The sequence below is a fragment of the Caretta caretta genome, chromosome 3 (genome assembly GCF_965140235.1).
Source record: "Caretta caretta isolate rCarCar2 chromosome 3, rCarCar1.hap1, whole genome shotgun sequence".
Taxonomy (NCBI): domain Eukaryota; kingdom Metazoa; phylum Chordata; order Testudines; family Cheloniidae; genus Caretta; species Caretta caretta.
The window spans coordinates 14,835,778-14,860,722 of NC_134208.1; the positions used below are offsets into that span (position 1 = coordinate 14,835,778).

The 24,945-nt window shown below is 39.1% G+C and overlaps 1 protein-coding gene across 20 annotated transcripts in view; it reads right to left on the bottom strand.

The window, feature by feature from the left end:
- Positions 1–1,382: 1,382 nt before the first annotated feature.
- Positions 1,383–24,945, bottom strand: part of SUPT3H (SPT3 homolog, SAGA and STAGA complex component) — a 483,439-nt gene continuing 459,876 nt past the window's right edge. For all 20 annotated transcript variants that reach the window (XM_075126371.1, XM_048845697.2, XM_048845708.2 and 17 more), the window contains one exon: positions 1,383–3,145. In XM_075126371.1, coding sequence (XP_074982472.1) covers positions 3,084–3,145 — 62 coding nt within the window. In that variant the 3' untranslated portion in view covers positions 1,383–3,083. The remainder of the gene's footprint in view (positions 3,146–24,945) is intronic.

Consider the following 24,945-nt stretch of genomic DNA (forward strand, 5'->3'; position numbering starts at 1 on the left):
GGTCCTATTTAAATTCAAAGAGTGCTGGAAAATAATTGTTTGCAGAGTGATCGTCGTTTGATCAGTGGTACTGAATTTGAAAGGCATTACTTGTGTCCAATCCTGCAAAGTGCTAAGCATCTCCTGAGAAGTTCGGCGCATCATCCATCAGCTCACACTGACTTCAGTGGGAGCTACAGAAAGAAGAGTGACAAGTGACAATTCATACTGTATGTGGAGACCAGATGATCTCTAATTAGAAATGCACTTTGCATTTAAATAGCTTTTTCCAGCTAAAGATTTCAAACTGATTTACAAATATGTTCATAACTTTTCCTGTTTTACAGGTAGGTAGACTGAGATACGGAAAGATTAGGTGACTCAGGCAAACTGCAAGTCAGAAACAGAGCTATGAGTAAACCCATTGTTTCCTTACTCTCAGCCCTGTTCTCTACTCATTAGATACACTGGGTATAATCCTGGCCCCAGAAAGTCAATGGCAAAACTCCCATAGACAGGCTTTCACCCACTGTCTCCCCCTCGTTCAGGTAATTTATACCATGACAAGTGACCTACAAATACTGATTCTAATATTAAAAAATCTGTAATGAGAATCAACATTATTTACCAATTAAAAGGACGTAAAACAAAGCTGTTAATATATGGCATTTAAGTTGATCCTACGTTAGTAATTTTCGTAAGTGATTCAAAATCATACCATAAGTTACCTTCTTAATTTTTGTTTTAATGCTCATCTTTTTTCCAGGCTGCATATATTCGGGTGCTGTTACAGAAAACTGCATCAGTGACACTCACTCACGTTGCCCTCATTTATGTTAGGGAAGGAATCAGAGAAAGGACTGTGTAGCGACAAGAAAAAAAAAATGAATATTCCCCAATTATGTGACTATCTAGCCTAGTCCAAGATAGGGAGACATAACCTACCTTGTTTTATTCTAAATTCAGCTCGCTGGCTTCTGGAGAGAAGTGAAAGGTTATTATATGGGTTTACTGGGAAAACCCAGATTTTATAAATAATTGCCTGTCAAACTGTTCAAGATAGACAAACATACAGCAGACCAACAAAAACATGATCTGTCATATTTCTGAGAGAAATGTATGTTGAGTCTTCATTCTCTGGGACTTTATGTAGACCAGTAAAAACTAAGCGCCAGTATTTTTCCTTCTTATGCATATTTTAAAATGTAAAATGTGGGAGAGAGACAGCTAAGGAAGGAATTTGGATTCCAGAACCCAGCGCCTGAAATGGTTTCTTCTGTCTATATGCCTGAAGATCGAAACCAAATACAATAAATGCTGGTGTCCTTTTAAAAAGTCTGGATGTTTACAGCAAGCATATAATTTTCCATGATTAGGGACGCCAAGAAAAATAAGAACGATGATAAAAAGAAAAGTTTAATCATACATTTCAACAAGCACAGATGGAACATCAGAAAACTTTTTTCTTTTTTAATATACTGTATTGTACACATTATTTTTAGTCCTTTACATACAGATTAATTCCAGAAGGACTGGCATGCAGCAGGTAAAAAAGGAGGCAGTTTATGGATAGCAGGAATATTGGATGCACTGTGATTACATTTACAATGCTTCACAATTTTTTGATCACAAGGAAGAGACACGTGTTTTTAGTTTAATTTTTTTTCACGAGTGGGTCCAGGTTCTGCCCAATGAAACCATTTATAAAGTATAAGACTGTATCAGAAGAGTGGCAGGAGCTGAAACCTCACATACTAAGCACAAAGGAGGAGACTGCTTACACTATATAGAAGTAATGCAGACAGTTGATCTCCTAGGTCTCCTGAGCGTTCTGTCTTTCTTAAAGGTTTACTTTAGTCTTTAAGGCCCTGACTCTGCTTTGGGATACACTAGCACTGACTTCTGTCCCAATGGGATGCCATAGGGGCACAGCTGCAGATTCTGACGCAGAATCTCGGCCTAAGCCTTTTGGTCTCCTCAAGCATGACCTTGGTTACTTCTAGATGTGTATACTTTCCATGGGAAGAAATGAATGGGCTTGTGAGGATATCAAAGACTGGAAGCACAGAGAAGGGAAAAGGGGTAAAGGGAGAGCCAGAGTTTGAAGAAACAAAACAAAACCCCAAAACAAACAAAAAGAAAAAAACAAAGCGGAGCAACAGAAATTAAAAATAAATAAGGGCCTGGATTTTCTCCCATTAACATCAACAGGATCAGGTCCACACAGCAGAGCACTTAAGCAGGGCTGTACCTTTAAGTACTTGAGTAGTCCCATTGAAGTCAACAGAACAATATGCTTGAAGTTACACACATTTAAGTACCTTGTGAACTGGGGCCAAAAGGCCAGATCCAATGATCAAATAAAGTCAATAGAAAGACTCCCACTGACTTCAGGGGAGAGAAGAGGATAAGAAAAAAGATTTCAATATTAAGAATTTACAGATTTCAGTATAGATGCTTCTTGGGACTCTAAAAATATTAATATTTAACTGAAACAAGAAGACCTGAAGTCATTTACCTGAAGTTTTCCTATCTGAAAAGCCTTCTTATCTGAACATAGCTCATCTCCCCTCCTATGCATCATCCTCACTGAAAAATCCCTTGTTTGGCTAGACAGGGTATTATTCTTTTAGCATTTTTTAAGAAATTGATTTGAGAGGAATTAAATGCAAAACAATGCAGTTTTACTTTTGAAAAAACAAGGAAAGCATAAATAATCATCCAAATCCTTGGCCTCTTTTTGCCTCAAACCTGCTTTACAAAACAACACATCTATTAAAACATACAGACAAAAATAAAAAATGACACTGCACTTTAGATATGGGGGCTGACAGCAGTAAGCCCATTGCAAATTTCAAAATTGTGTGATCTGCATTCTTGTCCACCTACACAGTATCCCAAACATCCTGCCATTAATTAGCTTAACATTCCAGCTAGTAAACAAGAATAACGATTGAGGGGGCTGGAAAAAGAGACGGAGTCAGCCAGTAGATAGTCACAACAAACCAGCCCACTCACTGGTACACAGACACATTAGAGCTTGTATTTTTTTTCTTCCATGGAGGGGAAAAGAAAATCACCTTAATATAACACTGTCTTTCCTGTCACTGCAGCCACATCCATATTAGCAGGCTAGAAAAGTCATCCCATTTCTGCAGTAGGCACTCTGTCAAAGAAAGAGAAAATCTGTAATGAATTATCACATCAACACAAACAAGGGAAGGAGGCAGAGCAAGGCAAGGCTTTCTTCCTGTTTTGTAGACTATTCTGGCTGCAATCTAATAGTGTGCTTAATCTGAACATTTCTGGTCGGGAAGCAATGAGCAACCACTCTGTCTATTAAAAAATCAATGTGGTTAACAAGTGGTTAGTGATTCTATTTCAAGAGAGCAACAGATATGCAAAAAGATGACATTATTTTGTTAATTGCCTACAAAATATGTGGGGACAAAAAATATACTATTATGCTGAATCTGCTTGTCCTTTATAACCATGTGTTCTCTATTCACATCGCTCAAGAATCACTTCTAACCTAAAAATCTTAATAGTCTATAAATTACTGACTCATTACAGCTTTTCCAGATTTAATTTATAGTCTGGACCAAAAGCTATATAAACAGGCACTAGTATATCCTCCCAAAACCAAATTAAACTTAAAGGAGTTCTGTGCAGTACAGAAAACTTTGATCTCCCATGAAGTGTAGCCTAGGATCAAGTCTTTCCACTGATAAAGAAATGGGAGGGTTAAACAGTAGTTGAGAAAGAGAATTTTAATAGGATACAGTGCTATATCTTACTAATATATCCTCCATATACTTTAAACATCTCCTCCTGAATTAATGCAGGAAGTTGTGCCTCCTTTACACAAAAACTGGACACCACAGTTTTAAGGGGATATTGTCAAGTTAAAATGCATATTGTTGAAAAATATTTATTTGTGATACTAATAACATCTTCAAATGAAAGAATTTTAAATGACTTTCCCCACGTATACTGTCGGTTTACTTTCTGTTTGTCACTCAGCTTGAAAAATGAAAACAGATTAGTCTGTTTCTCTCTGCTTATACTCTAGTTCTTAGTCAGGTTCACTTTCTGCCTCTTATGTAGAGCCACATAGGAACTGTCATGTATGATCAGCCCATCTAGTGCAACATCCGAACTCTGGCAATGGTTATTATCAGCTGCCTCACAAGAAAGGCTAAAATGACATAGCGGATAATTATGCATAACAAGCATAACGCTCCAATGTGTGTGAGGAGTATGAGCAGACACTGTTGAAGAATATATTTATCTCCATACAGAACTTTTTTCTCCACTGAAGTTTTTTAAAAATGGTAGAAACATTTTTATTTTTCTTAGTTTGGAAAACTTGGGACAGATTCTAATCTCAGTTCACAAAACCTAAATATGGGGCCTATCATTGTAAATAGATGTCTCTTTAGTTGTACCTATCCATTACCACCTTTGTGTTTCTCTGGGTGTTTATATATAAACTCTGAATTTATTTCCTAACTAATATGAGCGTAATCAATTTTCCCTCTTTGGAACTGGATATTGAATAATGGTGTTAAATGAGCACAGGGGTTAGTCTCAAGTAACTTTTTGATGTAAATTATATGTATATTGAATTTTAAGTGAACAGACTTAAAAACACCAATCAATTTCTATAAAAAGACGTTTTCAGACAACTGAATACGCAAAAAGAAAACATACCAGCTATTTACCATAGCACCCTCTATCATACAAGTCGTACTACAATATATAGATTGAACAGTATTAAAATAAAAGAGAAGAACATTAGTCAAGAGGATACACAGCCAGGCATCTGACAAGACAATACCACCACAAAACAAAAGACTATCAAAAACCCAATACCCAAACATGAACTATACAAAAATAGGCCAGACAATAACTTTAATAAAAGGATACAATATATTCCCACAACCACAAGCACAAACTCCCAGGGAGTTTGGATCTACAGCTTGCCCAAACCATTATGGCTGGCATTTTGAAGTCCATGCAAAAATAATGCTTTAGCTCCTCCACCTCAGTATTTTACAGAGTTTATAACCACAGTGACAACCTTTAACACATAAATATAATATTTAGGGCTACTGTGGAGTTTACATTGACATAAATGAACCTGAGACTAATGTTGGATTCACATTAAAGATAAATGGTTATATTCTGTCCTGTTGGGGAAAGGATTTTTGGCTGAAAGGCAGACTCAGGCTTGGCTTCGATCACCTGGGAAATAATCAAGCTTAAAGTTTTCCAACATCGGCAACATTATATGGTTCCCTATACCCCTGAAGAGGTCATTTTAGCAGCAAGTTTCAGAGCAGGGAGGACATCATCTTCACAAAGCAGGACACTCCACTAGATTATAGTTAGCAGTATATTATAGTTAGTGTCTGCTAGAGCTAGAGCTGCAAATAAGTTTCCTACTTAACTCCGTTTTCACTCATGCCTCCTTAGGCTGAAATTTTCCATTCTTTAATCTCTGCCTGAAGCTGAAGTTTTTCGGAAAGTCTGAACAAAATTCCTTCAGCTGTTTTGGAGTTCAGAGAGAGTGAAAACAAAACACTTCTCCCTTCCAGTGCCTGCCAAAGTGATTTTCATCTATGCACATTTTATTGAATAACTTATTTATAAAGGAGTGACACTCATCTGCAGTGGTCTCACAGTAATTTACCTAAACATGGGCTGTACCTCAACCTCATTCTAAAGGGAATGTTTTCGGAATGGGTCCTTTATAGCAGCAGGGAGCTTAAATCACCCGGTTCCAGAGGAAAAGAGCACTTCTACCTAGTTCTGATATATCATCAGATCTAAACACTGTTATGCATAGGAAAGCTATTTTACAGGTATGAAATATTCTGACTAATACATTTTAATCTCTAAGGTCTATGACAGTTGGATTCACAGTATTGAAAGCCATGGCTCTCATGGCCAAGATAGGTGAAAAACAATGTCAACAGGTGTTTTCCAATTCTTTATTACAATTCTAAAAACATTTTCTTTTTTTTAAACAGGAGACCAACTATGGTGTGGCATAAAATAAAGGGTTTGGCCAGATTCTTATGTACACCAAGGCTACCTTATATCACTCTGGCAGCATACAGCGGTCTTGGTGTAAACGAAGATCTTTTTCTTCACTTGTTTGAGATGACTTGTAGAGCCAGTCCCTGGCTTCCTACTTCTAAGTAACATGGCAAACCCAAACTCATGCCAATGAAACCTTTATACCACACTATAACCTCATGTATCCTCCCCTATGTGTATCTTTCTTTCTTTTAAAAGAGTCACATCATCAATCTATCAGGAACAGTTACAACCCTTAACTTATTTAAGCAGATTTATACTTGTTGATAACAAAAATGTCCTTCTCTAGAACTCCTACTGTTACTCCATAAATGTAAGTCATCTAGCAAATTGAGTTTTTATAAACAGTATGAAATCACTGGCGTTAACTTTATGTATTGTCAGGAGGAGAAAGAAAAGATCACTGCTGTGCTCTCTCTCAGTCATGTGCAGCAACTCCATTCCTTTCCCTTTGTTTGGATGAGAGGGGGCAGAACTGTTTGTCTAGCTAGAAAATGGAAGCTGCACACAATTCTGATGCAGATTTAGAAACCAAGCCCGAGAAACAGGTATTCACCAAATGACTTCTTAAATGCTACAAAAAGGGCCTCTAGTCTTTTTGCCCTATGCATGTTTTTCTTATTCACATTAGCGAGAGATGTGCAAAGAAACAAAGGGAAGAACACCACTCACATCCCATAATAATGGCCCAGGGTCATTCAGAATGGAACACAACTTACCGTACATCCAATGGCCATCGCAATGTCACTTTATTGAATGGGCATCACTGGGTTTTTCAACACAGACATACTGAAGCAGTGAGTCACAGAGGAGAGCCTGAACCAAACCCAAGAATTTGAATACTCCTGAATTTGTAAGAACTTCAGATCAGAATCCTAACACTGCTGGACAGACCCAGCTCTAGTTAACTTCTATTATTGCATGAATTATTTCACTGCTGTAACATGATGCGAGAGAGACATACTGGGCTGAGAAAGAAACAGATGTGCCATGATTTTTGAATTGGTTGGCTTGGGTTAAATCTTTCACTGGGTAAAAACTGAAACATTTATGAGTAGCACACCCCCAGTGTACATCCCAAGTGCTAAAGTATACTGGGCCAAATTCTCGACTGGTGTAACGCTGCAGTTCCATTCACTTCAGTGGAGATGCACCAATTTATACCTGCAGAGAACCTGGTGCATTGTGTCACTGAAAAATTGTATATCTCTGAATTAAGGGCCCTTTCTATCCAAGTTGGGCAATAGCTTTTTCAAAACTAGAAGGCTTGCTTTCTTGTTGTCCTTGTGTATGTGTGGGGGCAACTGATTTGATTACAAAGCATAAAGCGAATGGCAGACAGACACCAAAATCAAAGCGAAAGCCTGGGCTGAACTTCATTAGCAAGCATAAATACAAATAGGCTCCATATCTTGTTTGTGACATACCATGGGCCTTTCGTCCTTTTAATAATTTTGCTCTAACCTCTGATATTTGCATACATGTAAATTAAGCCACATGAGGTTAATTTGTCTCTGATATGGGATTTGTGTGGAAAACTTTTTCATTAAATATTTCTCCTGCTGCAGTTTTACTGTGAAAAACAGGGAGGATTATAGCTCAGACAGTGGAAGCCTCTATTTGAGAACAGTGGAGGGAGCCCTGTCCTCTAAGTAAGAGACATTCTTGGATCAGATACTGGCTGGCAGGATGGAAAAAAGGATGTATCATTAACTTTCATTCCATTCCAAATAACCTGGAACCCATAAAACACAAAGATACCCTAATTTTAAATATGCTCTTTCCCCCCATTTCTTCTTTCCATTTTATTTGTGGAATGCTAACTTTGAAACTTCATAAGTCCCCAAATATCAAACAAGTCATTTTGGACAGATTCATAACTCTTTGAACATAGAAATGTCTACATTAAAAAAACCAGTGATTAAAAGGTTACTCTTCTAATTTCTCCAGCCTGCTTCATCAAACCACATACAAAGAAGTGTCAGGTTATTTAGAGATTATAATAAAAATTAACTTAAGGGGCTAAGTATAAACAACATTGTAGAGAAAAGAAAATCCATGTGCCATTTAGAATTAGCTGCTTCTGTTTAGGTCCAACTTAACCTATGTGGATATGAACTATCCTTACGAACAATACATATAGATACAAAAGTATAATACTGTATTCCTCTTTAATATAGGACAATAGCAATTAAAGCTCTACTTCAACTACCCCATGTTAAATCAGCAGTCAAAGCACAGATGTTTATTATTATTCCAAGTATGTGTGTGTATTATTTATATAAGTGCCTAGTATATACTGTTGGCATTATACAAAAAATGAACAATAAATACCACATATGTATCCATGTGTGGCAATGCTGAGCCATCCAAATTCTGCTCTCTGCTGCATTCATGCATCCTTACTGATTTAATTTATGTTAGCATTGGATCGACAGTGCTGGAAAGTGTAGTATCGATCCACAAAATAGTGAGCTCATCAGAAGTGACCCACATATATGCTTCAACCTAGTCCTAGTCACATCTAGGGGTAGGCAAAAACTTCAGGATTTGTGCCTATTTTTTCCTTGACTGTTGAGACTGCTAATAAGCGTCACAACAGTGGTTTCTGTGATGTGGACATTTGCCCGCTAGGAATTGGACCGAAAACACCAGCACATTTTAGTAAGACAACCACAAGCAAACACTGATAGAAGTGCAGCCTCGAAAAACCACCCTTCAACAATCTGTAACAAAAAGCTTTTCACTGAAGTCAGTTCTAGGATTCCGCTTACTGTCTACTGCCAATGGTATCAACTTTTTAATAATCACACAGAACAGGGCTGCTGTATCTAGATGCATGTGTACCCTACCCAAGTCTGTTAAAGAAAACAGCCTACACTCCAAATTCAAAGTAACTTAAAAAAACACCTTGTTTTCTGTTGCTGAGAACAACAATTATAAAAAGCATTTTATTTTATTTTTAAAGTAGAGACAAACAATGGTGTGGCAGAAAATAAAGGGTTTGGCCAGATTCTTATTTACACCAGGGCTACTTGTTTACACAAAGGCTGCTGCTGAGAATAACAAAAAATCCCCAATAACAGTCTCTGTTCATATATAGGACCTATGAAAAACAAGGACCAAATTCTGGTCTCAGTTACCCATTGATGTTGCACAGGCAAAACAGTTGACTTTGGCTTGTGTACTGTCATTCAGCTAATTTTACGAGCTAGGAACACAGCAGGTAATGATCAAATGCTGTTTTCAGGGCTGTGCTGATATCCCCATAATGAAGGAAATTAAAGCAAAGGCATGATGGGTTTCTGCTGTAGTAAAAACTGGGGTGTGGGAGTAGGGGATCAATGTTTGCAAAAAGAAAAAGAACAAGACTGGTAGGGAGAGAAACATCATTTTAAGTTTCTCAGAGGGTACTGTAAACAATGGAGAGTGAAGGAAAAAATTGAACTATAAAGCAAAATTTGGCAGCATAGTAAATTGCAAAACAGACCTACTTTTCCAAAGTCCTTTCCATCATTGCCACCAACTTTAATAGACTTATTTGTCTGAGAAAGAGAAATTCTTTTGCATTGTTAAAGAAAATGAGACATTGCTTAGTATACTGAAAAGAAAAAAAAAATCCTGCTCTGACTCTTATTTCATGTAGCCCAAAAACTTTCCCCAGCATAGTCTTCTTCAGGGGTGAGGTATTAGGAATCCCCCAGGATTCAGAGTGGCTGGTGAGTTGCTTTACCACCACTTCTCTACCCAAACCAGTACAGCAGCAGATCCAACGGGCCCACCCACTGCCTCAAAATCTCTGTCCACAATAGCACACAAGGATCCCCACATGGAGCTTCACCCCACTGTATAAGAACATAAGAAATGGCCATACTGGGTCAGACCAATGGTCCATCTAACCCAGTATCCGGTCTTCTGACAGTGGCCTGTGCCACATGCTTCAGAGGGAATGAACAGAATAGGCAATCATCGAGGGATCCATCCCCTGTTGTCCACTCCTAGGCTCTGGTATGAAAGTGATATGCACCCCTGAGTGGGCTATCAAGAGCTTGGCCTATCCAACACGTTAGAACTGCAGTAGGGACACTCTGTATCCATAAGGGTGGGGGGCGGAATTTTGCCCCTTAACAATTTTACCTATTTATATCAAACTGGATTGATAAAGAGTGCTGGAGTGATATGCTGAAGGGTCCTCTTTTGATATTTCTCAATTTGTTGGATTTAACTGTACTGCAACCATAACATATGTGTGGGAAGTTTATTAGATCTAAGAACAAGGTTAAAGTCTTGAGACACCTGGGGAGGAGAACTTTAATGTATGGTTGAAGTCTGAAAACTACCGTTTATAACTCAGAGCACTGTGTAGAGATTTAGTCACAGAACTCCCATGTGAAAATGTACCGCAAACTTTTGGACCTCCTTGGACTTGCGACACAGATTAATTCTACATGAAATGGCCTGACTGGACTCCTCTTCAAGGACAGATACTTTTGGCCTTTCAAGGTTTCATTTTAGTTGCTGAAGGGGCTCAGGCTGTTACTTTGGCCAGCACAGAAAATAGTTTAGTTTCTCTAGATGTCTTTATGCCTCACAATCCCTGCTTGCGTACTGAAAACAATTTTCTTGGTAGCGAGACAGTGTGGTCCCGTGACTTGAACACAGGAGTACAAGCCAGGAAGTCCTGGGCTCCAATCCCAGCTCTGACACTTACTTGTTGTGTGGCCTCAGACAAACCACTTAACTCTTCTTTGTTTCTATTCCCCCCGTCTTTGAAATGGGAATACTACCATTCACCAACCCCAGTTCTGAGGACTGATTGATTACAGTGCTAATGTTTGCACAGCACTGAAAATACAGCATCCTATATAATTATTATTTTTATTAGATTATTTCTTCCCACCAGTTCTTAAGTCTAAAATATTACATTTACAGAGGCAGATGTTGAAATCAGCATTAGAGGAATGGAACTTTGTTTGAAAAGAAATTAACTAGTTTAGGAAAAACAATAGCTTATAAAAGGCCTTTACCTTTACTCAATCATTTCTTGGGATTTGATTAACTCCTTTTTAAATGTTAAACTGAAACACAATATCCACAGACATCTTGCACCATATTTCTTCCTCCCTCCCCTCCCCCGAAATGTATTCTATGAATGGTGAATTCAATATATGTAATTTTGTATTCTTTCTTTTATGCGATGAATCATTTCAGCTGGGAAAATAAGACCCTGTCCAATAGCAGAGTGCAGAAAGTTGTTCTGCAAACAGAGAAATTTTCTCAGGCTCCAAGGCCGTTGCTGGTAGAAGCATTTGGGTGCGGCCAGTTCTATTACTGGTCAGCACTCATTACTGACTGATGCACTCTGTTTCCAGTGGGGTTCTTGTTCACCATAGCAGTGGGAGGTAAGAGGAGTTAAGGTAATGCATCAGTGGTTGCCAGTGGAGGAGATGGGAAGAAAAAAAGCAAAAGAAATATACTATTTCAATCAAAGTCAGAAATTTGTAGAAGTGGTTTTGGTCTCAAATATAGAAAAAATATTTATCCAAGAAACTCCTACTCGGGTGCGAACATCCTACTTCGAGTGGGATTTTATTTGGCAAAGTGCTGTGAAAGAGTGGAAGCTAATACAGAGCATGTCTATAAACAAATATATTTATTTAGTACAGATTGACACATTCACTAGAGTATTTCAATGATTACACGTGTAAAACTATTTCCTATAGTGGTTTCCTTTTGTGATTCCACTAATTTATTCAATTCCACCCAATTTTCATGCATTGAATGTTATGAGCTATTTCAGCCACCCAGACTGAAATGTGCATTTGGAGACTACATGCCTGTTTTTACATTTAATCATTGACACATAATTATTTGGTAATATTAGGATTTGAACTCCAATGGAAGCCAACCAACATTTTAATAGATTAAAAAAATCATACAGAATGAATTCTGCTCTGAGGAGAAGAATTAAGAGCCAAATCCTAAACACCTTTACTCAGGTTTTATTCACCCCTCTCAGGCAAAACTTGCATAGACTGCAGTTAGACTGATTAAAAACAGAGGAACATACATTCTGCAATCCTTACTCAGAAAAAAACTCCCTTTGACATTAACAGGAAGGAATTTTACCAGTCTAAAGACTGTGGTATTTTGGTCCTGAGTAAGATTTCAGGATTAGTTTCTAAAATGGAACCAAATCTATCTTTCATAAGTATTTCTATACCACCGATTGCTGTGGACTAAGCACTGATGTAATTTATCCTGTAATACTAATCTTTTACCAGAAGTATACATTACTTTGTGACATTTCTAACAATTTAATTTGAGATGGACTGAAACTTAAACATGACACCCGACTCTGCCTGAACTTTGGCAGAGTTTGGATCCGGTTCTGAATTTTCGTTGTCGCTGCTTTGTAATAGGCCAGAACTGGAACACCACATCCAAATATCTGCAGCCTTTACAGCTAAGGCCCATTTCTAAATTAAACTCTAATCAGGCTTATTCTACACCAGTGGTTCCCCAACTTGTTCTGCCACTTGTGCAGGGAAAGCCCGTGGCGGCCGGGCCGGTTTGTTTACCTGCCGCGTCCACATGTTCGGCCAATCGCGGCTCCCAGTGGCCATGGTTCACTGATCCAGGCAAATGGAAGCTGCTGAAAGTGGTGCGGGCCGAGGGACGTACTGGCTGCCGCTACTAGAATTATTTGATCTTCAATTATACTGGGCACTTCTGATTAAGTGCTGAGGGTTACTTTTTATGTGCTATATGCACAGCACTTTACCTATGTGTACACAACACAATATACCAATTAAAAAGGTGAAGGCTGACAATTAAACACTAGTGGGAAATCAGCTCATCTATTCTGCAAGCTTTGCTTCCGGTCGTTGACAACCATAACAAAATCTCTCTCCCTTAAACAACCACCCAAATTAATTGAGCCTTGCTCAAGTATCTTTTCTGTTGACACACCAGACTAGAGAGTATTACATGTCAAAGTAATGAAAAGTATATAGTTGTGCAAACTAAGCACTGGATCATGGGATAAAAAAAGCCTAAAACATAGATAAATTAGCATACTGTAAAATGTATGGAAAGAGAAGACCACCTCAATAATAAAAATGATCAGCTTGTCCACAAACACTGACTGATCCACTGACTGGGCCTTTGTGACAATGTCCCATGCTTTTCACCATCTCCTACCAGTATACAATTAAGATCTTAGTACCAAGATAAGCTCAAGAAACACCTCCATCTATTTTGTTAAGGACCAGATTTTGGATTGCTCTTTTCCAGTTGTGCAAGTCAGGGAGGGCAAAAGGAGTATTTTCCCATTTCCACCTCTCATGATGTGGATCACAGCTATAGTCTCCATGCTCCCTGAGGTACAGTGACTGCCCCCTGCAACTATCCCTCGGTTTGCAAGCCATCCCCAAAGGGCAAGTGTGATGGCTTTGCTGCACAAGGCAGCATCAACAGAACCACACAGAGATACAAAAGAATCTTTGTTGTGCCCAATCCAAAGAGGAAGACTTAAAAAAAAAAAAAAAAAGACTCCGAGGACTTCTTAGGTATAACTACACCTCTCAGAATCCAGGACAGTCAGTCACTCATGGATGAAAGGGAGGAAGGGTGATGGGCTCTCATGTGAGGAAGGCTAGGCTCCTTCTGTCTTCATGAGGGACCATCCCCATTCATAAACTGGTGAAGTTGCCTGAGAAGATGTGGGGGAAATGCCATCCAAGTCCCTCTGATGTCTGGTTGAAGTTATCCATAAACTTTCCAAGTGTCTACCTGTCTTTCTACCATTTCTAATTTGTCCATCATTTCTGTAACATATCTCAGTTGTTCTGCTGAGCTAATGATCCACCATTCACTTCAACATCCCTCTCCTATTTACAGTATTTGCTATGTTAGTCATCACTTTACTGCACCTTCTTTTGAAGTGTCTGGGACTGGTCAATTCCGGGACAAGGTAATGGACTATATGGACCCATTAGTTTGATCCATCATGGCAAAATTATGCTCTTAAAGAAAACTAGCCATTTTATATTTCCTTTGTATACAGTAGTACAGCAAAAATCCATACGTTTAAATCTACAACTAGTATTTGTCTAGCAACAAACTGGCTGGGCTGTGAGATTCCCCTGGCTGACTGCCGTTGTTCAATCATTTAAATATAGGGTTATGAATGAGGAGAGATGGATTACCCGCTCATAACTCCATCAAGGGCTTGTAGTGATATCACAACTCATTTTTAAAAATCATATATTGAAAAATATTTAAATCCTGTAGGAAAGATTTTTTTTAAAATAAGTACTTCTTTGATGTAAGAACATTTTGATTTGTGTGCATGCTGACACCAGAACAGCTCGATTACTTTGTGTGCTCATTTATCATGAGTGCAAAGTTGATCTCATTAGGATGTGGGATTATTGCAGCAAGTATCTTTCACATACACTAATTACACTGACAGCAATTACTTCATTTCAGATTTTTGGGTAAGCAAAAACAGTAAGCAAATATTGTAAGTATGATCACTTATTTTGGTCTCAATAAAGAACACTTAATTAAGTTGAATCCCAAAAGGTAAGGTTTATTTAATTAAAAAAAAGGGGGGGAGAGCTATTTCTTGAGCCACATTGAACGTTCTACTTTCACAGTAAAGCATACAGGGACCTTGTGGATCCAGGCTTGGGGCAAAGAAAGGGTGTGGTGCTTAAACTGCATTATTCCCTGTGATGGTGCAGTTCCCTTTTCCCTCGCTTTTTTTCACTGCACAATGGCTTGTGGTAAGACTGGAGTGTCAAGTCCAGGCTTTCAGCCCTACAGTAGCTCTGGATTTCCTGGCTTTTGTGGGTTTAAATCAGACCCTTAACATTACTTATATGCATTTGTTTTGGGTAATTGACATTAATTTTCAGGTTGCATCACTGGCATCAATCAGCAAGCTTCTCCAAGGACTGGAGTTAAGGGGCCACAATAAAGGGTAAGACATTGTTTCTTTTGTTTTATTTTTGGAAACATTTTAACTACCATATACTTTTCCACTTGCTGTTATATTCATTTTGCATAATGCAGTATAAAACGTTAGCGTCTGTCTTGCTGAAAAGATTATTTTGGCATTTCTGCAAACGACCTGGATCTGGAGTCTGGTGATAATCAACATCTCTGCAAAGTCAGGTTGATACACTGGACCTACATAATGCTAAAACAGCAGAACATTGCTTTTCAGGGAGATACATTGCCAGCTACAGATGTTTTCCATATGGAACGTGGAAAGTCACAGACCCCCACTCATCAGTGTTCTCACCTCGTAGAACACATCCACAGACAACACTGCTGTAAGTGACATTCAGCAGCAGCCTCCATTACCATGTAGTGTGGAGGAACAAGTACATTTTCATTGCCAAAGGTAGGAAAATGCACTAGTGCAGTCTGTGTATTGTGACAATTCTGACATTTTCAACCTCCTGTTTTGCTCATGTACTGCATACCTATTCAGGTGATGGGTCAAGAGAGGCCAACGTGACCTTCTGAGGCTAAAATGTCAAAATCATCTTACTCTGAAGATGGGTTAACTGTTGCAGGAGATCACGTCAAGGTTTGAATGTTGAAAATCGCAGCTGGTGTTCAACAAGAGCCCTACAAAAAATCCTCATGGATATAGAGCAGAATCTGTATGAATTACTGAGTCTGCAGTGAGGAGGACCTAAGGGAATTCAATAAGGCTAGTCCTATTTTACCAGCAAAATAGTGCTAAGTCAGATGTGAAAGCCTACCTGAGGTCCTCCATAACACATATATTTTGGGGTAGGGAGCAGTCCATGGTTACACCCAGACTTCATGTCATCAGGGCCAATGCATATTGCATATACAATTAAAATATACTTTGATACAGAGCCAGAACTTCAAAAGAGCACAGAGTTTTATTTTCAAGTGCTCAATATCGACAACTGGGGCAAGATTTTCAAAAGAGCTCAGCTCCCACTTAGGCACCAAAATAAGAACCAGATTTTCAAAATTTGCTCAGCACCCAAAGCTCCCATTTGTAATACACGTGGCCAGATTTTCAAGAGCACAGTGTCCAAAGTGCACCCAATGTGCTGCACTCTTCTGCAAATCCGACCACTTATTTTAGAGCCTAAATGGGAGCCGAGCTCTTCTGAAAATCTGGCCCTGAATGTGGATGCTGAATGCTTTTGAAAATTCTGCCTATAGCATATCCATTTTGGGTCTGTATGTCCATAACTACACAAAAATATACAATTGTCTTGGCTCAGAGGAAAGAAAATTAATCAACACCAAAAATACTTCAAGTAAAAATAGTTTATTGACGTAAGCCTTCTGCTTCAGTCAATACTGCAGAATCTGAGAAACTATTTGTAGCCTGAGGCAATATTGTACTCTTAGTGTCCTCCAGGCTAGGCAATAATTCTAAAGCCATACATATTTAGTAATGTATAAACTTTACCATGTAATAATTGGCACCATTTCTATAAAATTTAAAACTATGCTGGAGATTCTTATAGCAGACTAGAGGTTTGAGCCATGCTACTCTCAAATGGGAACTGTGTGGTTAAATTCCCGAAGTTGGCTTTGAAATTCTGAAACAGTATCTCCTTTGAATTTTATTCTGCCTTCTTTCCCTTTTCTTTTCACCTTTTTCTTCTATATCTTGTTGTACTTTTTCACCGGTCTATCATTTCATATCTGTTTGCACCCCCTTGACTGATTTTCTAGAATATGTAAAACACTCAACTTAACTGAAATCTTCTCTAACTCATCTTTCCTCAGGATATTTTTCTTTTCTTATTCAGCTGAAAAGGAAAAATGGATGACCACATGCACAAATATCTTTAATTCAACACTGCTGCCAGCCTTGTTGTACGGCAGTGAAACGTGCACTGACGAAGAAAGAAGAGCAGCGGCTGTCAGTAGCTGAAAGGGCAATGGAACGAGCTATGTTGGGAATCTCCCTTCTGGATCGCATCCCAAATAAAATGATCAGAGAACGCAGCGGTGTGAAAGATATTGTCGTGGAAAGCAGACATAATAAGATACGATGGGCAGGCCACACAGCATGGCTCACAGACAATAGGTGGACTGCAATCATACCTGAGTGGTACCCACGAGAACAGAAAAGACCGGCCGGCCTCCAAGAATATGGGAGTGAGCTGTAGCTCACGAAAGCTTATGCTCAAATAAATTTGTTAGTCTCTAAGGTGCCACATGTACTCCTTTTCTTTTTGCGAATACAGACTAACACGGCTGCTACTCTGAAATCTGTATTGTATCTCAGTGAGTCATCACTTTCTCCTGCTTCTCCCACATTCTCTTGCCACTTCTTCCAGGTCTCCTCTCCTGTAGTTCCTGGATCTTACTGGCACCACCCAAGAGTGGGGCCACACTGTGACTGGATCCTAGACCAGTGCTTCTCAAGCTATCTGATGTGGGGGACCTGCAATTTTTTTTCCCAATGTGCGCGCAGACCGGCAGCCGATGGTTTGCGGACCGACACCCGTCCGCGGACCACCACTTTGAGTAGCACTGTCCTTGACAACACCTGCTTTATCCTCTCCTGCAGGCAGTTCTAGTTTTACTGCAGTCCCATATTGCTAGATCTGCGGAAAATTGGACGTATTGCTTATCATGTGGAGCAGGAGGGTTATGGCAGCAGAAAAAGCAGCAGTGAGAATGGAGGAGAGTTTAACCACCTAGTAAAGGGTCAGGATGATTATAAAAGGAACATTTTTGGAGGGGGCAGCTAGATATTTCTCATGGGGGAACTGGACACAGTTTAGAAGCAGAGGAGTAGGGGCACTTCTGATGGGGAATTGGTGAGTTTTGCAACCTGGAGCAGGTCACATTGCTCGTGGAAAGCCAGCAGCCAGGGAGGGTATTGGTAGCTGGGGTGCAAGTTTTTCTAGGGTTGCTGACACATAGAAGCAGCCAGTCCTCTCCTTCTCCCTGTGCTCTGAGGATGGGATCTCTGCAACACTTGAGGTTGGCTCATTAGTTTTCTCCTTCTTGTGCTACAGGGATGGGGTTCCATAGCAGAGAGCCCCCCCAAAGGACAAGGGAGCTGCACACTCCCCCCATACATAGGTTCAGGCTTAGAACCCAAACGTCAGTGGAGAATGCAGTTTTTTTATTGGGCCCTTTGCTTAAGGAGAATAAACAGTGGGAAAAAAAAGACACACACACCTGATGCCCAAGGAAAGCATGTTTGTGCCTAATCCACTGCAGCAACTGGTCAAGAACAGTTCATATTCCTGAAAATATTGCCCTCGTAAATGCTTCTGAAGTCAGTGAAAAATTGGGACTTCTCCCTGCTCTGGAACTAGACTAATTCACAAACTGCTCTTTATAGCAAGTTTCTATTTGTTTTTCATGAATCAGTGTTACTTGGTTGTCTGCAGCATTTCCCTTTTCCTTTGTCTTTAGCCCTCATGGGTATGAGTCAATGAGCACTGTGTAATTAACTCTTATGGAGCTCTTTGAAAAGGCAAAGATGTCACATACCAGGGTATTCTCTCTGGGTGAAATTCACCCCTCCAAATAGGGTTTAAGTGGTGCAAACCCTTCTCCTGGCTGTCTGCCCAGGGTGAATTTCACCCACTGGGCAATCAGTTTTAAGTGGCTCCTCAAGCACACCATTTTATTTAGTGCTCATAAGAAGTGCCAGACCGACAAAAAACTGAGTCCTTTTTTTATCCACAGAACAATCAGTACAAACTTCCCCATGCTGCCCAAGTGAAGTGTCTCAGTCTCAATGGGAAAGGAAGAGAAAGTATTCCAGTCTCCATTACCGATTCAGTCCTTGGCCTCTCTGCTGAAACTACCTACCAGGGTGCCAAATGGGGTGTTGGTTTTGTGTTGTGGATATTTTGCAGCAAAGCATTAGACTGAGATAACCAACTCATTCCTCATAGACCACTCTTCTGTCTCTATTGACTTAGGCTGGATTTGAACAGGCAAACAGATGAGAAAGCCTCCATTGTCCATTACCCAATACAGCTCTGAGAATTTGTTTCCCAGATACCATGCAACTTGCTCAGAACAGGTTTGTCAAGTAACATTCGCTATAAACAAATTATATCAATATTCCTTATCATATGCCACCTATTCATTTTTTTTTTTCAAAGTGCCACATAATGATTTCCTTAACAGGACCCTCACTTAAAGCACATCAGATTTTATAGGTCAGAGAGAGAGAGATCAGTTGCAAAGTCAACCAATAATTGAAATAAAATATCCAGTAAAAGACGTATTATTTACAATAAGCAAAAATAATTAGATATTCAGATACAATTTATTGCTACAATAGCCTAAATTAGTAAACTACTTTAAGTGATCATCTTCTAGATGAAAGAAGTATGCGTAGTAACCAGCTTTGTGCAAAATATTTGTTAAAGTAATGTACAATTAATTCATGGCTTTCTAAAAGGTTCAGACAGTTCAGTATAAATCCAAATGTTCCTTAGTAAAAGTAGCATTTTTTTGTTTTGGTTTGTTTGTTTTCCCACTGTCTACACAAAAACTGTCTAAGCCAGATGCTCCAACTAAATACATGGAAATAAAATTTTGTATAATTAGAAGGCTTCACTCACTCTTGTTTTACACCTGGGTAACCCCATAACTGATATGGAGCTACTTCTGATTTACTTGTGAAAATGGGGGGAGGACCATGGCTTCAAATTCAAACACTGACGGAATGCATTTACAACATGGAGATGTTCTAAAAATTGCAAGTTGAATAGTCTTTCATAGTAAGCATTCCTTCCTGGGTGCATGAACATTAGGTATTTTAGGTTAAGAACATACTATCATTTAAGTATGCTTTGAGCTGTGGTAAAAAATACATATATTTTTCACATGGCGGCCATCTTTAGCAAGCAACCTTTATCTTTCCAGTTCTCATGTATGTTCCACACATTTACTATCAAGATTAGAGCTGCATGAAGTTTTCCCAATTTCCAAGGAATTTTGTTGTTGTTGAAAATTTGATTAAAAATATCCCCCCAAAACAAACAGGATAATGGGTCAGTTTCATTACTGGTTTCCTGCCAATGCCTTTTCAATATGTTGTAGAAGCTGAGGAAGAATGAAGCCATATCTTCAGAATCGGTGTTAATTTATACAGCATTCAGTGATAGTCATATCCTTGAAGTTTCCTTAAAACAATGGTAAATGGAGTGTTTCATTCACAGAAGTTAAAATGGGAGGTATAATTCCAAATTGGACCACTGAATGGAGCTGTTCATTGTGGCTCCCATCTCTAGCAGATCAGCTGCACCACTCTAGGAAGCAGAAGAGTGGGTGTGAGCACAAAAGCTGAAGGAGAATTCACAGTGGGATTTAACACTGAGGGAAGTGAGAAGAAAGGGACTGAAGATGTAAGCAGATTAATGGGCCCTTCAGACGGGGTACTTTCCCCCTTTATAGGGCAAACTATTGGACAATCAGAGCAGCTCAGTCCATAGAGTTTTCAGGGCAAAAAAGGTTCATAAGAGCTCTGTAACAAAAGGAGAGGCCTGCCATGGGAGAAGCTACCATTCATTCAACTGTTTCAATTTTATTGCAGTAAAATTCTGTTCAGCCTCTCACATGAGTGTTTTTGTGCTAGAATATTCCTCCCAACTCTCCCTTCCATTTAGAGTGCAACAAAAAAGCCCATCAAAAATCATTCACAAAAGGAGAGAAAAATTGCCCCTACAAGTATGTCCACCCAACTCCTCAGCTTCTTTCTAATCCTATCAGATCAACACCTCTGTTAGCATTTCCGTTTGTTGCACTATTGGTCCCCCCTTCTTAAACTTTCACTTGAAAAAGGAAGACCCCCAAATCTTACCAAATTTTGTAAATCTCCCACCTCTGACCCAAACTCTTCTGAACTTTGAAAAGGTGTGGTTACTTTTTTCAATTAATTTTCATTTTTGTGTGGGTCTGCCTGGGAGCAAGAGTGAAAGTGCTGAAATATTATGAGAAAGGCTATTCTCAGGGGATTTTTGCCCTGTCAGAAGCAAATCCCATCACAAATACCAAAATTTGTTCTCAAAGGATACACAGTTCAATTCTGCAGATCCAAAAGTTTCAGGTAAGCTCCAGTGATAGCGAGCTTATCCAGATCAAACTGATGAACCTTTTGGGGTTGCCCATTACTAGACTAGGAGCAAGCTTGGAAATGAAACTTGAACAAGATACATTTAATCCTATTTTGGGTTTTGGACCCATGGGAAAATCAACTGATATATGAATGAACCTTTTGCCAAATTTACTTGCTGTCATTGGGTTCTTGACACAACTAAGTGGGAGCTAAATTCCAAATGAAATGGAAACTCTGCAATTTTGAAGATCTCCCATGACTATCTGAAGGCAGTTGGCCTTTAAAATATCAGTCAAGTGTTGCTGCTAGAACTATTCTGCAGGTGCTAGCTTTCTGTTCTAGGTGTTCAAAGCCCTATAGTAGCATAGATGGGTGCCCAGAGAACTCATTTTTACCATATTTCTCCGCTCTCCTTTTTTAATTTAATGTTGTACCGTCACTCACTTGAAATACAGAATTAAAATAAACAGAATTATAACTTTACTACAGAACCCATAATTGAGGAAGTCTCTACCTTTTTAGCAAAAGAAACATTAGGAAAGGGGGAGGGAGAGAGAAAATAATCCTACTGGATTCTGGACAAAAGATGTGACATGTAAAGGAAGGTAAACATGCAGGGTGATAAAGTAACAGTAGATGCCTACATGAAAAATATAAGACTAAGGTGATATATTTTAACTGCACAAGTCACAGTAGCTACCAACCACTTTCCTTAAGTTCTATAGTCCATGACCACTGGCGACGGATTAAGATCCTTACAATTGCAGTTAGCCTTTCGCCAACATTTTTCCATATGCCCTCATGGGCTGGTGCACATATGCCAATATTCAAAATTGAATTTAATTGTACTCTTTGCCCCAGTGAAGGCCTCACCTTCTTACTATCCCTGCTGGTATAGTCATTTAGGCCTGGAAAGATACCAATTGTGATCATTGGTTCCATATTTCATTGTCAATGCTGGGAATCAAACCTCAGTCATAATAATACCAAGAGTTAACACACCCCAGCGCAGCTGTGCCAGCTCAAACCAGTTATTTTTTTCTGGCTCTGTGGTGGTTTAAGTTTTCTTCCCCTCCCCCGATCAGGGACACACATGGCTGCCCAAAAGCAGCAGAGCATTTCTACCAAAATTACTCTCCTTTAGTAACAAGACCACAAAAGACTGAAACACACATCACTGCCTGCCACCTCCCTATTCTACTTGATTGTCTTTTAATAGCTACAATAAAGTTGTGCAAGGAAGTAATATTCCACATCCCTGACTCTCCAGGGCAGAATATGGACAATCCCTAAGGAAAGCGGGACTTAGCTGAATCTGCTACTTTATGACTTAAAACAGGAAGTTCGGTCCCCTTTTATTGTACCTTTTTTTTTTTTTTTTGAAAGGCTGCCCAAACAGTTCCAAGTTGGGTTGAGGCAAAGTTATTGATGTCAAGGAGCCAAGATCTTTCGCTATGGTTTGCTGCATGAGGAAGGAAGAAAACTGTTTGTGCTCAGCTGTCCTTTACTTCTCCAGCCTAGCTCTGAGCCAAAGAAGCAGGAAGAGGAGAAAGATGAATAAGTGAAAAGGGACAATGTTTATCTTTTAACAAAATCATAATGTTCTGCTCTCAACCCGAGCAGCCAAAACTCGCTATTGCATTTTTAAGACAGATAGTCTCTTCTCTGAGAGACGACAGGCTAATTATAGTGCTTCTGCCAGAGGGAACTCACACATGCAAACCATTATGTAAAATATAATTTTTTTCTTTAAGAATGCTCAAGATCATTAGACATGGTTTTTTCAATGCTAGAAAATCAAGCCAAAAATGAAAGTAAACAGTTTCAAGTATTTGCAACATAATTCCCTCATGCATTTATGGAAATATAGTAAAAAGCGCCCTAAAAATGTGGTTTGACATTTCATGCTGTTCTGTTTTGCTATTTTTCCCGTTCTCAACATTTGCCCTCTTGTCCTGTATCATTTCAGTTTCACTGTAGTTTGGAGCTGAGGATGGTGGTAGCCATGCACATTCACTGCAGAACATTTCAGCCTTGATTCAGCTAATGAGGGACAGGAAGCAGCACAAGAAATTGTAAATTAAACTACCTCTTTATAAATTAAATGTAGTGTGGCATGAATGTAACTGTGAGGCATACAAACATGACAAACCCTTCACTAAGATAATTAGGTGTACAGCATTGCTTTCCCTAACAACATACTGTGCTAATTTAAGGCTAAAGCGATTATCTAGTTCATTTAACAGTTAAGTATGTAACCTCTTATAAAGTCTGCAATAACTTATGGGAGATCTATTACTTATACTGCTATATGAACCTCTTGTTGTTATAAGGAAAAAGTCTTTTGGTTCACTACATCATAAAGCCAAAGAAAAATATTTTAGTAGGGAATATAAAAATCTTAGTATGAAGAAATGGGACGATCCCTTTACTCTATCTTAACCAAAGCTCATCAGGGTGTAAATATGCAAATCGCTGTTTTTCCTTGTTTTATACATTGTACTTAATCTTTCTTGATACTATATCATCATCCTTGCCTATTTAGTGCTGGTGTCCAGGCCATATAGATAACACTGCTACTAGCAAGCAAGCCTCCAGCCATCATTGCCAAAACATTATTCATCAAACTAAATGAACGGCATGCTGGCCACTCAGACACTTTTGGGGAGAGAAGCCATTCCAAAAGGAAATAACATTGTCCTTTCCAAATTTGCTTCAGTCCAGAAGAGTCAGTTTAATACACTGTTATCCCATATAGCATTTGTTAGTTTAATACGAATGAGGAAAACATTCACCAGCAAGTATGATTTACAATGACCATATTAGATCTAAAATGGATTCAGCTTTGTCTTAATGAGGAGGAAAACAAAAATACCCACCCCCCACTATCTTACCTTTCCCTATCCAGACTAATAGTTACTTCCAACTTTTATTTGGCTTATAAAAACAAAGGAGTATTCAAGCTCGTAGGTAAGCAGCAGCATGGTCTAGTTGATTAAGAAAGCAACTGGGTGCCATGAATTCCTCAGGTCTAACCCTGACTTTTCCACAGCCCACTTTCATCCTTTGCAACATTCAGATAATACCTATCATTACTTCACAAAGGTGGTGTGAGAATGTACAGCTCTTAACAAACAAAAAGTTCTAAGTATGTCCCTGCCTTTTATTTAAGTAAGTTGCTTCCTGGGATTTCCACTGTGTGACAATGGCCCCATTCCCCAAAGCACCTATCAGTTGTCTTCTCTATCCTCCTCTCAGGCGCATAGGGCACCCATCAGTTTCTGCCATTTATTTTGGTCTTGTGTTGGTGTGTTCAGGTTTCTGAGTATCATGCTGATGGATCTGGCTTCTCTCTTTATTGGTCGATGTAATGTTTCTCTAGGTCGCTCTCTTTTCACTTTCCAGGTGGTGTCCATATTATCACTTGCCATAAAAGTCGTGTTGGTGGCATCCTTAAAGCTTTTCCTAGAAACTTCTTATTATATTTGATGCGTTAGATTGCTTTGCTCTACTTAGAATTTCTGATCGTGCAAGAAACTGTTTCCAATGGATTCTGAAGATCTTCTGCAGGCATTCTGCATGTGCTTAAGTGTTTTTCTGGTCTGGGGCTTAAGTGTTATTTTTCCTGTAAACATAGCATACATGTAAGACTATTTCTATGACAAACCATTAATATAGGATGGATAGGTATTAGAGACTATTTGGTTGAGTAACTGATTACTCAACCAAATAGTTGAGAGGTGGTTCCAGAG